The following is a 14,237-nucleotide window of genomic DNA, read 5'->3' on the forward strand; positions in this document are numbered from 1 at the left end:
TATTTTTATAATCAGCAAGAAACCATTAAAATACCTTAAAACTTCTGTGAGAACTCAGTTGGCCTCTAAGGGTATGTCACTTGTCCCTCTAAGCCATCATTATAAATTAGCTTAGCAATATTAAGTTCTACAGTCTACCAAGAGAACGCTTAGAAATTTAATTGAGAATATCATGAGCAATATGGGACTGAACTGCCTTGATTTTTGCCATCTTTGAGTCCACATGTACTATTTCACCCTCAGTGAGTCAGGTCTGGCAATATTACATTTTCTTTTCCTGAGGGAGGTAATAAACGAATTGGCTGTCGGTGGGGGAAAAATGGAGCTGAGGACAAGGGATTGTACTGCAGCTCAAATATGCTCCGTACAACCCCAGGGTACAATATGTACCCAATCCAATATGACTAGCAATATTATGAAGTCCACCAAAGAAAGAACATCCATCCTCCAAATTTTCAATTGGACTAACGTTCCAAGTTTAAGAATTATTAATTGGAGGCAAACGAGCTAGATAATTACAACTTTGACTTCTTTCAGAATGAGTTGCAGACGATTCAAAATACATATGAATCTCGGAGAATAAGCTGACACTTTTCTTAGAAAGATTGCTGGCTTATTTCTGAAATGAGCAAGTATGGTAACCTTACGACTTTTGGTTACCTATTGTTCATCTGTCAGAGGGTTCAGCCATGAGGGGAGGCTTACACAACTGGGTAATATAAATGGAAAGTTTAATGCTTTGTTTTTCAGACAATGTCAAAATGTTCCCACGTCAGGACGTGCCTCTGTCAAAATGGATGTGTCAAAATATGTACCCACAAAATATCTATTCAGGCTCAAAGAATTGTTAAGGATTAACAAAGTGCCTAATGGGTCTAACGAACACATAGCCTTGAGTCATACTGAGGGATTCCTCCTCTTTTCCATTCTTTTCTAGTTTGCCTTTTATGAGCACACATGTTTAAGAGAAACTCACACTCAGCTCCAAATAAAACAACATAAGAAAAAAGGAGGTAGGGGCGATTCAAACACCAAACAGGTGTTGGTAGGTAGGTGTGTGTGTGTGTGTGTGTGTGTGTGTGTGTGTGTGTGTGTGTGTGTGTGTGTGTGTGTGTGTGTGTGTGTGTGCGCAGATTACATTTTCCCCTCTGATGAGGGCTGGAGGAACAATACCCACCCTCTTAGCTTTCGGAAGTAGCTACTCCTTTCTCAATAATTCCATGATAAGCCAGTTTATTCTGTGGCCCGCCCCCACCCCCTCCCCCTTTCCCCGAAGAGTGAAGAACTTTAGGTTTTCCCATATTTACCTGCAACACTGCATAAGACCAGAAAGGCTTTGAAAGAACCCAGCATCCTTTTTCTCCTTTAGGTAATCTAGCATTTTCTGCAAGGGAGACACATTTAAAGAGGAAAAACAATGACAACCATGGCCACACGTCCTGACCCTCCTGATTGTGATGGGCAGATGGCAGCCGTGCAGGCACACCGAGTCACATCCAGGATGGTGGTTTGTAACCCCGGGTAAGCAGTGAGATACTCCACCTGTGGACTTAAACCTTCCGTGTGCCTGAGCGCCACCCTCCACTTATGGAACCAGAATATTTTAGGGCAGATGTTTTATTTTATAAAGGTCCACTGGTACTGACAGTATAGTGGATCTTTGACATTCACAGATTTACTGTTTGAGGCCTCTGCTATTTGGGAACAGGTGCCAGGACTGGGATGTAGTAATGTTTACGGTTGCTGAGGTACAATCTGAACAGCTCATGCAATGATTTTAACGCACCGGAGCAAGGAGCTTACCTACTAATGAGCCTAGTTGAGAGCTCAGTATCTCTCTCACAATAAGACTTAGTTTCCTCTGTTCTCTGTTACTGGCAAGCCAGGATCTTTGTCTGACATAATAAGAATTTTGTTTCTTTGTTTTTTTTTTTTTTTAAAAGGGCTCTGTAAGAAAGTCAACTGACGGGGTGGTGATGGAAGAGGACAGAAAGTGAGGGGTGCCTTTGAAAATGGTAGTTCTTAATGAGAAATTTGTTTGTGATGGGTTAAAGCCTGAGAAAAATTATATGCAATAATGGTAGTCATGGATTTGGAAATTCTCAAAGGCCCTGGGATATAACCCTTATGAATGCCAAAAGTCTTTGAAATTTCATTTTCCTGTGCACACAGATGCTTTTATTTTTAGCCAGAGCCTGGAGCACTCAGGAGACACCGGTGCATTTCTATCTTCTGTAGCCAGTTCCAATTCAGATTGCTGAATGAATTCCATGTGCCAGACACTCCCCTTTGTATGTCTCTGTGTGTTCTCTCATTTAATGCATGATGGCAGGGGTTTTTATTTGCATTATTCACTGCTACACCCTCTACCCACAGAAGAGAGCCTGGCCCTAGTGCATAGTCAGCAATCACTAAACCGCTGTTAAATACATGAATAAATGAACGAATGAACAAACAATAGGTGTGTGTTGTTATGAACCTCACTTAACTGATCAGGCCCCTTGCTCACAGTAAGGCAGCTAATACGCGAAAGGGTCGAAATAAAAACCTAAGGCTTAGAAAACTTCCTCTAGAGCATATTTTTGTAGAAAATCATCTAATGATGAAAAAAATGTAATGTTTTTCTTTTTGAACCCTAGGTAAGCCCTCTTTACTAAGCATACGTTTGTCTAAAGACTCCTAGTCCTGGTTTTATCTGTGTTCCCGGTTACTCTGGCATAACTGGTCACTAAGGACAAAACACCAGCAAAGGTGATTCTGGGTGGCCACCTCTGTAGCAGAGTCAACATCTCTTCCCTGAAGTGTGACAGCTGTCAAATGGAAATACCCCAGGAAGTCTGCACCACCTCCTGCGAGCCCCCATTACCTGCTGCACGCCAGCGTTGCCCCCATTCAGAATGGCGATCCCCAGCTTCAGAGTCTCCACCACCATGGGGCTCATCTCACCTGCCGTGGTAAAGATTCAGGTGAATCACCAAGGAAACAGAGGGTAAAAAATCACATCTACTGGGCTTTACCAGGACCCGTTAATAATGACGTCACGTCATGGTGTGACATCTCTGTGGTAGTTAAGGGGCCCATGTAGAAATCTCAGAAGTCACCTTTGCTGGCGCTTATCATCTGAAGGACCATCTCTGCGGCTCCACGCTCATGCAGCCGAGCTTGCTGATAGAGGGTTTTCTGCTTTTCCATTTCTTTCTCCTAGAAAAAAAAAAAAGCAGGAAAAGATTTGTTTACCCCCAGAGAATTCACCGTGGTCAGGTGAGTCGGGAGAGAGAATCTTTACTTGCCTAAGAAGGCAACAAACATAATTTTGAACAAAACAGACCTTGGAAGTTTATTTTTAGATGCTGTCCAGCTTTCCAAAACTGACCACCCATAATTTACTCACCTTTTGATGCCGCATTTTCTACTTTTTGTACTGATAGGTAACACAGTCTGTTCCCCTGTGATACTATAATTATAGGAAGTGACCCCAGATTAAGATGTGCTTGTTTTCAATGTTCAGTCATACAGGAAGACCTGCTGAGGGCTCAGCTGGAGTTCATCTGTCGGACTGTAGGAAACACCCACTTATCCAGAATGCTCAGACCACACTTAACTGAGACTCTACCAGATACGAGATGCTAGAATGTCAAGGCTTTCCAGAACTGTAATTGTCTTCATTTACTTTTACTATTGTATACTTTGTCTATAAAACAGTACAAGTAAACTCATGTCGTTCTATCTTGAGAGATTCAGGGTCCTGCACTGCCTCAAAATTAAGATTGTTATTAAGTACGTTTACAGAATAACGGTGCAAAAAACCTTCCAGTGTCTCTACTGCTGTAAATTTTCACTTTTGAATGTTTGAATGTGCCCTTCTATGGCCCCTGTTACGACCACACTTGGGTAGATGTAGGAGATTTCCCAGAAGAGCAAACCTGTGGGGCTGTTTGCTGACTGACTGGCTGCCTGCTACGTCTCATTAAGCCAAGAGACAGACAACAACCACAACTAATGTATTTGCCACCAGACACATGTGGTGGGTGAGCCGTGTGGCTAATGTCAGCACCCACCCCTGAAGGCCCTCCTGCTGGCTTCAATCTTAGTGAGAACTTACTTCAAATGTTTTTTCCTTGTCTTCCTCCTCTTCTTCGTCTTCCCCACTCTGACAACTCTGAATTCAATGCAGCAGGGAGAGGAGGAGACAGACAATCAAATTAAAGGTGAGCCTTGTATGTATATGTACAGCTGATTCACCTTGTTATACAGCAGAAGCTAACACACCATTGTAGAGCAATTATACTCCAATAAAGATGCTAACGAAACAAAACAAAACAAAAAGGTGAGCCTTGTATGTATATGTGTGGCTGATTCACCTTGTTATACAGCAGAAGCTAACACACCATTGTAGAGCAATTATACTCCAATAGAGGTGTTAACAAAAAAAAAGAAACAAAACAAAAAGGTGAGCCTTGTAAACAAGACTCTACTGTGTGAGGGCAGGGGACAGGATGTAATTCACAGGTACCTCAGGACCTCAGCACTCTGTAAAACCAAGAACATTTGGACCACTGCAGGCAACATTCAACTATAAGGCCACCTTTGCAGTTACCAAGGGGTTCAGAAATGAGAAATGGGAACACCAAGATCACATAGTCAATGGGGACCCGTCTGGTTTAACCACAGACCTGAACAATTCTACTTAGTCAAGTTCTGGTGTAAATCGAGAGATAAGACCACAGGGAGCTGGCCTTTCTCAACAAGAGCCAGGGGCTTGGACCAAAGATTAGGGAAACCCAGGCTGTGAATCCCAAAGTGACCCCGTGGTGCAGCTGGTAGAGGAATGGGCGCTCCTGTACCCCAACCTACCCCCCTTGCTGCCCGACATGAAGGTCTCCCATTTGAGAAGCAGCAGTTTGCTTAACCACTTGACATTCCAGAGGCCACCGTCCCTCTATGTGACATAGAAACATCATCTCTGGTCACTCCATCTCTTCCAGAACACTAGGAACTTCCTCTAGTCTCTAAGCCTGTTTCCAAATGTACCGAACTTCCTTCACCTACAGATGTGTCTGAACTGCTGGACGTGTTCTGAGCACTGAGTAAAAATGCGAGGATGATCTGGATGCCTAAGCCCTGATTAGCTGGCTTAGAAGTGTCATGCGAGAAATACAAAGCATCCTAAGAGACTACTACAAGCAACTCTATGCCAATAAAATGGACAACCTGGAAGAAATGGATAAATTCTTAGAAAGGTATAACCTTCCAAGACTGAACCAGGAAGAAACAGAAGATATGAACAGACCAATCACAAGTAATGAAATTGAAACTGTGATTAAAAATCTTCCAACAAACAAAAGTCCAGGACCAGATGGCTTCACAGGTGAATTCTATCAAACATTTAGAGAAGAGCTAATACCCATCCTTCTCGAACTCTTCCAAAAAATTGCAGAGGAAGGAACACTCCCAAACTCATTCTATGAGGCCACCATCACCCTGATACCAAAACGAGACAAAGACACTACAAAAAAAGAAAATTACAGACCAATATCACTGATGAATATAGATGCAAAAATCCTCAACAAAATACTAGCAAACGGAATCCAACAACACATTAAAAGGATCATACACCACGATCAAGTGGGATTTATCCCAGGGATGCAAGGATTCTTCAATATGTGCAAATCAATCAATGTGATACACCATATTAACAAATTGAAGAATAAAAACCATATGATCATCTCAATAGATGCAGAAAAAGCTTGTGACAAAATTCAACACCCATTTCTGATAAAAACTCTCCAGAAAGTGGGCATAGAGGGAAACTACCTCAACATAATAAAGGCCATATATGACAAACCCACAGCAAACATCATTCTCAATGGTGAAAAACTGAAAGCACTTCCTCTAAGATCAGGAACGAGACATGGATGTCCACTCTCACCACTATTATTCAACATAGTTCTGGAAGTCCTAGCCACGGCAATCAGAGAAGAAAAAGAAATAAAAGGAATACAAATTGGAAAATAAGAAGTAAAATTGTCACTGTTTGCAGATGACATGATACTATACATAGAGAATCCTAAAACTGCCACCAGAAAACTGCTAGAGCTAATTAATGAATATGGTAAAGTTGCAGGATACAAAATTAATGAACAGAAATCTCTTGCATTCCTACACACTAATGATGAAAAATTTGAAAGAGAAATTATGGAAACACTCCCATTTACCACTGCAACAAAAAGAATAAAATACCTAGGAATGAACCTACCTAGGGAGACAAAAGACCTGTATGCAGAAAACTATAGGACACTGATGAAAGAAATTAAAGATGATACCAACAGATGGAGAGATATACCATGTTCTTGGATTGGAAGAATCAACATTGTGAAAATGACTATACTACCCAAAGCAATCTACAGATTCAATGCTATCCCTATCAAATTACCAATGGCATTTTTTATGGAGCTAGAACAAATCATCTTAAAATTTGTATGGAGACACAAAAGACCACGAATAGCCAAAGCAGTCTTGAGGGAAAAAAACGGAGCTGGACAAATCAGACTCCCTGACTTCAGACTATACTACAAAGCTATAGTAATCAAGACAATATGGTACTGGCACAAAAACAGAAACAGAGATCAATGGAACAAGATAGAAAGCCCAGAGGTAAACCCACGCACCTATGGTCAACTAATCTATGACAAAGGAGGCAAAGATATACAATGGAGAAAAGACAGTCTCTTCAATAAGTGGTGCTGGGAAAACTGGACAGCTACATGTAAAAGAATGAAATTAGAATACTCCCTAACACCATACACAAAAATAAACTCAAAATGGATTCGAGACCTAAATGTAAGACTGGACACTATAAAACTCTTAGAGGAAAACATAGGAAGAACACTCTTTGACATAAATCACAGCAAGATCTTTTTGATCCACCTCCTAGAGTAATGGAAATAAAAACAAAAATAAACAAATGGGACCTAATGAAACTTCAAAGCTTTTGCACAGCAAAGGAAACCATAAACAAGACGAAAAGACAACCCTCAGAATGGGAGAAAATATTTGCAAACGAATCAACGGACAAAGGATTAATCTCCAAAATATATAAACAGCTCATTCAGCTCAATATTAAAGAAACAAACACCCCAATCCAAAAATGGGCAGAAGACCTAAATAGACATTTCTCCAAAGAAGACACACAGACGGCCATGAAGCACATGAAAAGATGCTCAACATCACTAATTATTAGAGAAATGCAAATCAAAACTACAATGAGGTATCACCTCACACCATTTAGAATGGGCATCGTCAGAAAATCTACAAACAACAAATGCTGGAGAGGGTGTGGAGAAAAGGGAACCCTCTTGCACTGTTGGTGGGAATGTAAATTGATACAGCCACTATGGAGAACAATATGGAGGTTCCTTAAAAAACTAAAAATAGAATTACCATATGACCCAGCAATCCCACTACTGGGTATATACCCAGAGAAAACCGTAATTCAAAAAGACACATGCACCCGAATGTTCATTGCAGCACTATTTACAATAGCCAGGTCATGGAAGCAACCTAAATGCCCATCAACAGACGAATGGATAAAGAAGATGTGGTACATATATAGAATGGAATATTACTCAGCCATAAAAAGGAACGAAACTGAGTCATTTGTTGAGACGTGGATGGATCTAGAGACTGTCATACAGAGTGAAGTAAGTCAGAAGGAGAAAAACAAATATCGTATATTAACGCATGTATGTGGAACCTAGAAAAATGGTACAGATGAGCCGGTTTGCAGGGCAGAAGTTGAGACACAGACGTAGAGAACGGACATATGGACACCAAGGGGGGAAAACTGTGGTGGGGTGGGGATGGTGGTGTGCTGAATTGGGCGATTGGGATTGACATGTATACACTGATGTGTATAAAATTGATGACTAATAAGAACCTGCAGTATAAAAAAACAAACAAACAAAACAACTAATACTAAACTTTCATTGGGCTATTTGTATGGAAATATGTTAATATAAATGTTTCAGACATTTTTTAAAAAATAAAAAAATAAATAAAAACACTGGGAATAAAAAAAAAAAAAAGAAGTGTCATGTCAACCCAGCCACCAGATCCCATTGTTTCTGCAAAGCTTCAAGGTTTCCATAGGATGATGGGAGAGTGGTTTATTAATGCTGCCCGTAGAGCACGTGAATTGTGCAAGGCCTGGAGCCCAGGCCGTGACCCAGTCCCAGGCCTGCCGCTCACTGTGACAGTTTTCATGTGCCTGCAGAGGTCTAAGGGAAATAGAAAGACTGAGACAACGGGCAGAAAACCCACGTGTACCTTGGCCATCATGCTGGCATAGGAGGTGTACAAAGGGTCGTCTTCCAGTTTGCTGGAAAGAATGGAGGAAATATTTAGCAGGCTACCTTTGGACCCAGCAGAAAAGACCAAGTGCCATATAAATCTTCACTGTACTGGTGAATTAATTAGAAACTCCCTCCCTCACCCCGATTCTTAGAAACCACTGTGAAAATCTGAATCAGCATTGGCTTGACACGGAATTCAGGGATGAAGTTACAATTTCAGGCTGCTTCATCTTCAGACTCAGTGTCAGGCGTAATGATGAAAGGGCTTAGGTAGCTCCCCTAGAGGTTTCTGGATGGCCAAGAACAGAGCAGCAAGGAGGGCTGCTCAAATCTGGCATCCCCTCTGTGCACACTGCAAGCTGCGGGAGGACGGTTTGGGGTCGACACGGCTGTGCCTGTGCCTGGGACGAGCGGGGCGCTCCGGCAGTGCTGACCTCCTCTCTGTGAGAGCGTTGCGGCTAAAGTGGAGGATGATCTGATGAAGTGGGTCTGGCTGCTTTTCTGTCTCCTCCTCCTCCTCCTCTTCCACCTTGGGAGATTTCTACACAAACCAAGGCAGACAGGTTTTAGGCGTGGATTTCAGCACATGGCACACCACCGCATGCGAACAAAGGTAAAGCACCAGGCACAGAGCGCATCAACTCAAAGCACAAAGAGAAACCACGACGTCATACGTTTATTTCAGGACAGAAGCCCTAAGGATGCAAGGTTTGGGAATGAAATATACGTATTTTTCAGCCAATTAAAGAAACATTGCAATTTGGGGGTTAAAACGAAATGAAAGGAAAAGCAAAAGCCTGACCGCAGGGGAGGCGCTACAGACCCCAGTCAGCAGAACTCTCATGCAAGCTCTGGGCACCCGCGGTCAGGAGGGAAGCCCTGGAGAGTCCCCGAGAGGCTGCATCTCTCCGTCAACACCTGACATATGTCTGGGAGAGCTGGGCTGGGAACAAGTGTGGGGCAAGAGTTATAAAGCACTGGGGCTGTTTTCGGGTCTATTACTATTCTAGACTCAACCCACTGAAACAGTTCTCTTTCCCGCCCTCACCCCTGATCCTGAAAATCTTGCTGTTCCTGAGAGATGCCACCCTGGAGCTGTGAGCCTTGCAGTTTCTCCTCTGAGCAAGCCTTTTCTCTATCTCCTTTTACAGAAAGGGAAATAGCAGCTGATGCCAGACGTGGATTTTCCAGCAGTGGCAGAACCAGCAGGGTGGACCATATTCAGTAAATTGGTGAGAACTACGCAGGTTGTGTGAATGGTTCAGAAGAAGGGAGAGGGTTGAAATGATGCTCATTGTCAACTTCACACTAATCAAGAACCTGGGAAAACCAAGTGACTGTCTTTCTCACCGACAGGAATATATGAAAAGACTGAAGGGCATAAAGAGAAATGGAAAGAAAATGCAGGATGAAGGATTAAAGGAAAAGAGCCAGGAAGAGGATAAGAAACAGAAGGAGATGGGGAAAGAGAAAGAGAATGTAACATGGAAAGTGTTAAATACGAGAAACACAGGGCAAGACTAATGGAGAGAAGTAGGGATGAGAGAAAAAGATTGATGGGAGAAATAAGGAGAAAGAGGAAAAGAACCAGGGCTTGGCCAAAGGAGAGAAGGGTGTATTTTCTTTCTGAACCAGGATGAAGCTCAGTGTTGCTGCTGTAATAAGCTTTTCCCCTTGCGTGTTGTTTCAAGTAGTTTTAGAGCATGAAGCCTGTTAGAGACGAGGCGTGGCAAATCTTCAGAAGGGCCAAGTACAGAACTGTGAGAGGCAGGAAGGGCATTTAGATATGCCTTCCCCAAAGTGGAGCTACTGACCAGACATGCAGGGCTTTGGCTGGAGTGGCCGGCCTCCTGCAGCCAAGGGTGCGCAAAACTCAACTTAGCGTGGACTTTCCAAGGCACGGCTGCGCATCCCAAGCAACGTTAGCTGTTAATGAGGAGGAGGAGGATGATCACAGGACCAGCCCCTCCGAGTGAAATTCATCCTCTGGCTCTTATGACCATTATCAGCAGGGTTTCCTCTGATAATTTATACAGTTAGCTCCTTTCAGATTTAGACACCCAATTCTTTGCGCATCTTTAACGGTTATAACGCACACACATGAATACAAAAATCAAATTCATTCGCACCCATATCTGCTCCCAGTTGAGTCAGTACTTACAGCCAAATCCTGTACTAGTTTCTCTTCAAAGGAATACTCCTCTGTTTCTATCCAAAATCTCTGATAGCCATGGAGGAAGAGGTTAATAGAGCGGTGCCTGAGCGGAAGGGGTGAGAGTGAGGTCAAGAGGGGTCCACGGGACACCTTGTTTTAGTTTGGGCGGTTAACGGTTAGTAAGCAGTTTTGTACAATTCTTATCTTCTGATTGGTCAGGGTAGCCAAGAGCACACCGTAAGCAGTTATTTCAAAGAAACCAGAACCCTCTAACGTGGCGGATCCTGAACATCTGGTTCAAGACCTGGAGGTCACCATAACTCTACTCTGGTCTCCTTGGGTCTTTATCATGTTTTCCCTATAATGAGAATTCATTAGGCCAAGGAACAGTCCTGAACTATCTGCTAAATATGGCAATTTGGTTATTCATTTTGGCCGATCACCTGTCCAGGCGATCCAATCAAAATCATGCTGATGGTGAGGGGGTTAGTCTCAGATACGCTGAAAGCAGCAAAGCGTGGCTTCATTACAGGGCCTCTGAGGAACCACAGCTGCAAGGGCTCCAACTTCTACTCAGGAAGCAAAGCTGGGGCATGCTGCACAACTTCTGCATGCTTCACATGTTCTAGCTGGGGCCCTGGTATGTGGGAGCACTGAATAAACTGGCAAAAGCCACTCACTCCCTATAGGACAAGATTGACGTCTGGGAATATTAGCCACTGACGAGCCAGTGAGTGGTTACCCAAATGTGAGGAGGGAAGGAGAGAAAAGGAAGGTCAAGACCAGAGTCATCAAGACCTGGTCATGGTTTCCAGTAGAACACAGCCCTTACCATCTTTCTTCAAAATCTGACCAATCAGAGTTTTTTTAAAAATTGTACAAATTTGTGTTTTTATGGTCATGTTAAATCATGGTCAAGAAAGGAGGGGTGTGCAGAGAATGAGCGGGTCTCTCCACAAGTTACATTACCATTAAAATGGGTATAAGCCTGTCATACTGAGTTTTTTCATTAACCTTTTCCAGCCAAACCCGTTGAAAGGTGCTCAGGAAGAAATTGTTAATTTTGTGTCTGGGGAAAAGCATACAGGTTTTCTTTTAAAAACTCACATCAGAGAAACAGTTTCCATATGATAAAATAAATCCCTTTAGCCCTTTAGTTTGGAAGACTCCATGTAGTTTAGATCCTCATAAGATGGAGAAAAGGAGTGGTCTCCACCACTAGCTTCTTAGGTAGTTAGTGTTTATTGTTGTTACGAAATCTACATACAATCCTCCATGCTAGGGAGAAATCCAGGGCAACCCTCTAAAACAGCTGGGTTAGGGGCTGGGGTGGCCACGTTTCATCAAGGACACAGTGAATTCCTGGACTTACTATTATCCATACAGGGAGAGAGTTGTTGAAGGCGCAACCAAAATATTAAAGGATGGTACTAACATTTTCAGTGGATTTAGAAAAAACTGCTTGTTTCTGAGAGATGTAATTGCCGCCTAGCTGGCCCTGGAGACATGTGCTGAAAGCTGGGCCCTTCTGGAGGTCACATTAGCACATCAGGTATGGCTCTCTACCAGAGGGGAAAGCGAATGCCTTCTGATGTTTTACCACTTCTAGAAAACAGACAAAAATCCTAGGCATTTTTGCGTTTTCTACTGGGCTATAAATTTCATTTGTCTGCCAGGACTTCAGCAGGCTTCATGCCCATGACTGCCTGACTTAATTTTTCAGCTTTTTATTAATGAATTCTACTTGATTTGTGATGCCTCAACCTTTCCAGAGACACTAGTTTATTTTCTCAGGAGACCTGTAGGAGCAGGTGTGTGTCTCAGAGGCCATGATTCTCCACCATCTTCAAAGACCCTAACTAGGAGAGCTCAGTAGGCCAGCTGGCTCAGGACACGGATATAGGACACTCTTGACAAATGATGGCCAAGATGCACAATTTGATGAAAGCAAAATGTCAAGCATAGGAATACTCTTTCATCCAATATTCCAAAGAAACACATTTATTTACATGGGATTCAGAATTTACTTGGCCAAGTCAGTTTATTTTTCCTGACCAGGTGAGGATATTCCTATTGATTTGAAAGTTGATGAAGCAGTGGCTATTCAACTACCAGCTTTGTTTATGATCATAGGCTCAACCTTACTGACTGTGCAATTAGTTTGAGGATGGGAATGTTGCCATATCACCAATGACACGGAGTCAGCCTCAGTGGTCGACACTGGTCCAGTCTATACCAATGCTCTGCCCTATGTTGACACAGCATGTGTTCACACACAATCCAGAAAAGCCTTCACATCTATTTGACTTCAGATTATAGACTAAACATCCAGGTAAAGGCCTCATGCCCATGGCTGGCCTCTTGGGCCATCCCTAACCAGTGCCCTTTCTTCATCTTGAAGGCAAGTACATCATGCTGAAGGATTCTCAGGTTACATTTCTGTACTTGCTAAGGAAACATGATAATTTTGGTGTCAACCAAGTACTTGAACATGGAAATATTGTTTGATCTGTGGATGGAATTTGGGGTAAAGTATTTTAGAAAACAGTTCCCTTTTTCCAGGTTGCCTTTACAGCTGCACAAAGAATCCCACCAAGGTAAAACTAGAGAGCTTCCATCTGCTTACATGGCTGACTTTACAGTGCAAAATGGTGAGCTGAGGCAGGTTTGGGGGCACGAAGGAATCTCATCTATTTTCAGTTTTTATGCTTACCTTAGCAGGCCATTATACTACATGCAGACTGTAATGGCTCTGAGGGTGAAGGACTCCAGTCTCTACCTCTGGGATCATGAGGGTCAGGGCCAGAAGAGAGCACAGCTCTGGGAAGATACCTTAATTCTCATCTCTGACTCACATGCCAGGAGAAAATGACAGAACACTTGCCTGGGCAGGTTGTAGAGAGGGGCCATCCTGAAACAGGCCACCACTGCCCGTTTCCGCTGCTTTGACAGCAGTTTGTGCCAGACCGCCTTCTTGGACCTCAAAGGCTGTTCCACCTAAGAAGAAATCACATGGGTAGGTGCACACCCGGCTGATCTGGGTGGCAGAAGATAGTCACGTGCAGCCCAGACTTCTCAACCCTAGAAGAATTTTGATTTCTCAACTGTAGTCAGCAAAAGGTACCCAGCACTAAAAGATTCAGTCTGTGGCAGTCTTAGGTTTTCTTTCTTCTCCCAACTGCTTTTGGTGTCTTATTGCTTTACAAATGAGTAGGGAGTTTGGATGGGTCATTCGAACTACTGGGAAAAATTTGTAAAACACTGGGAATGTTAAGCATTGAGGAGTCTTGCTACAACAAGGCACCGAGATGACGCTTTGGGGGTAGGCCAGGATGATCCTTGCTCCTTGCCTTCTGTCTCACAAGGGTGCTCTTAACTAAGAGCTGAGTGTGGAGGAGTCTTATATTCTGCAGGGCAGTCTTCCTCCCTCAGTCCTCAAGGTAGATGCTACTTACCTGCTCCAGGTGGAAGACAGCTGCTGAAATTCTCTGCACACGCTCCACTGTCTTTTCTGGGTTGGAAGGTTCTTCACTCTTCAAAACATCCTTGTATAGGTTCAGTTGCCACTTTACAGCTGGGTCACCAGACTGCAAATTGAAGCACGTACATGAAATGAGCAATCTCTTATACCTCTTGAACTGAAAAGGCCTTTTACTCCTAGCACGGTTCCATAGTATTCAAGAGTCTTTCCTATTAATTCCTCTCTCATTTTCTCTACTATCTTTTTCTGG

The 14,237-nt window shown here is 43.0% G+C and overlaps 1 protein-coding gene and 1 long non-coding RNA gene across 7 annotated transcripts in view; one reads left to right on the top strand and one right to left on the bottom strand.

The window, feature by feature from the left end:
• LOC309656284 overlaps positions 1 to 14,237 on the top strand; it is a 374,358-nt gene that overhangs the window by 338,410 nt on the left and 21,711 nt on the right. The gene's annotated exons all lie outside the window — the stretch shown is intronic.
• Positions 1 to 14,237, bottom strand: part of RYR3 (ryanodine receptor 3) — a 570,624-nt gene that overhangs the window by 38,495 nt on the left and 517,892 nt on the right. For 4 of the 6 annotated variants that reach the window (XM_082452325.1, XM_082452324.1, XM_082452322.1 and 1 more), the window contains 9 exons: positions 13,962 to 14,093; positions 13,391 to 13,503; positions 11,476 to 11,575; positions 8,786 to 8,892; positions 8,326 to 8,377; positions 4,103 to 4,159; positions 3,102 to 3,201; positions 2,867 to 2,946; positions 1,308 to 1,384 (listed from right to left, as the gene is read on the bottom strand). In XM_082452325.1, the coding sequence (XP_082308451.1) occupies positions 1,308 to 1,384; positions 2,867 to 2,946; positions 3,102 to 3,201; positions 4,103 to 4,159; positions 8,326 to 8,377; positions 8,786 to 8,892; positions 11,476 to 11,575; positions 13,391 to 13,503; positions 13,962 to 14,093 (818 nt within the window). Of the gene's footprint in view, positions 1 to 1,307; positions 1,385 to 2,866; positions 2,947 to 3,101; positions 3,202 to 4,102; positions 4,160 to 8,325; positions 8,378 to 8,785; positions 8,893 to 10,512; positions 10,610 to 11,475; positions 11,576 to 13,390; positions 13,504 to 13,961; positions 14,094 to 14,237 lie in introns of all 6 variants that reach the window. The other 2 variants (XM_082452326.1, XM_082452323.1) reach the window with 1 other exon arrangement.

Source organism: Balaenoptera physalus (genome assembly GCF_965194825.1).
Source record: "Balaenoptera physalus genome assembly, chromosome: 2".
Classification (NCBI taxonomy): domain Eukaryota; kingdom Metazoa; phylum Chordata; class Mammalia; order Artiodactyla; family Balaenopteridae; genus Balaenoptera; species Balaenoptera physalus.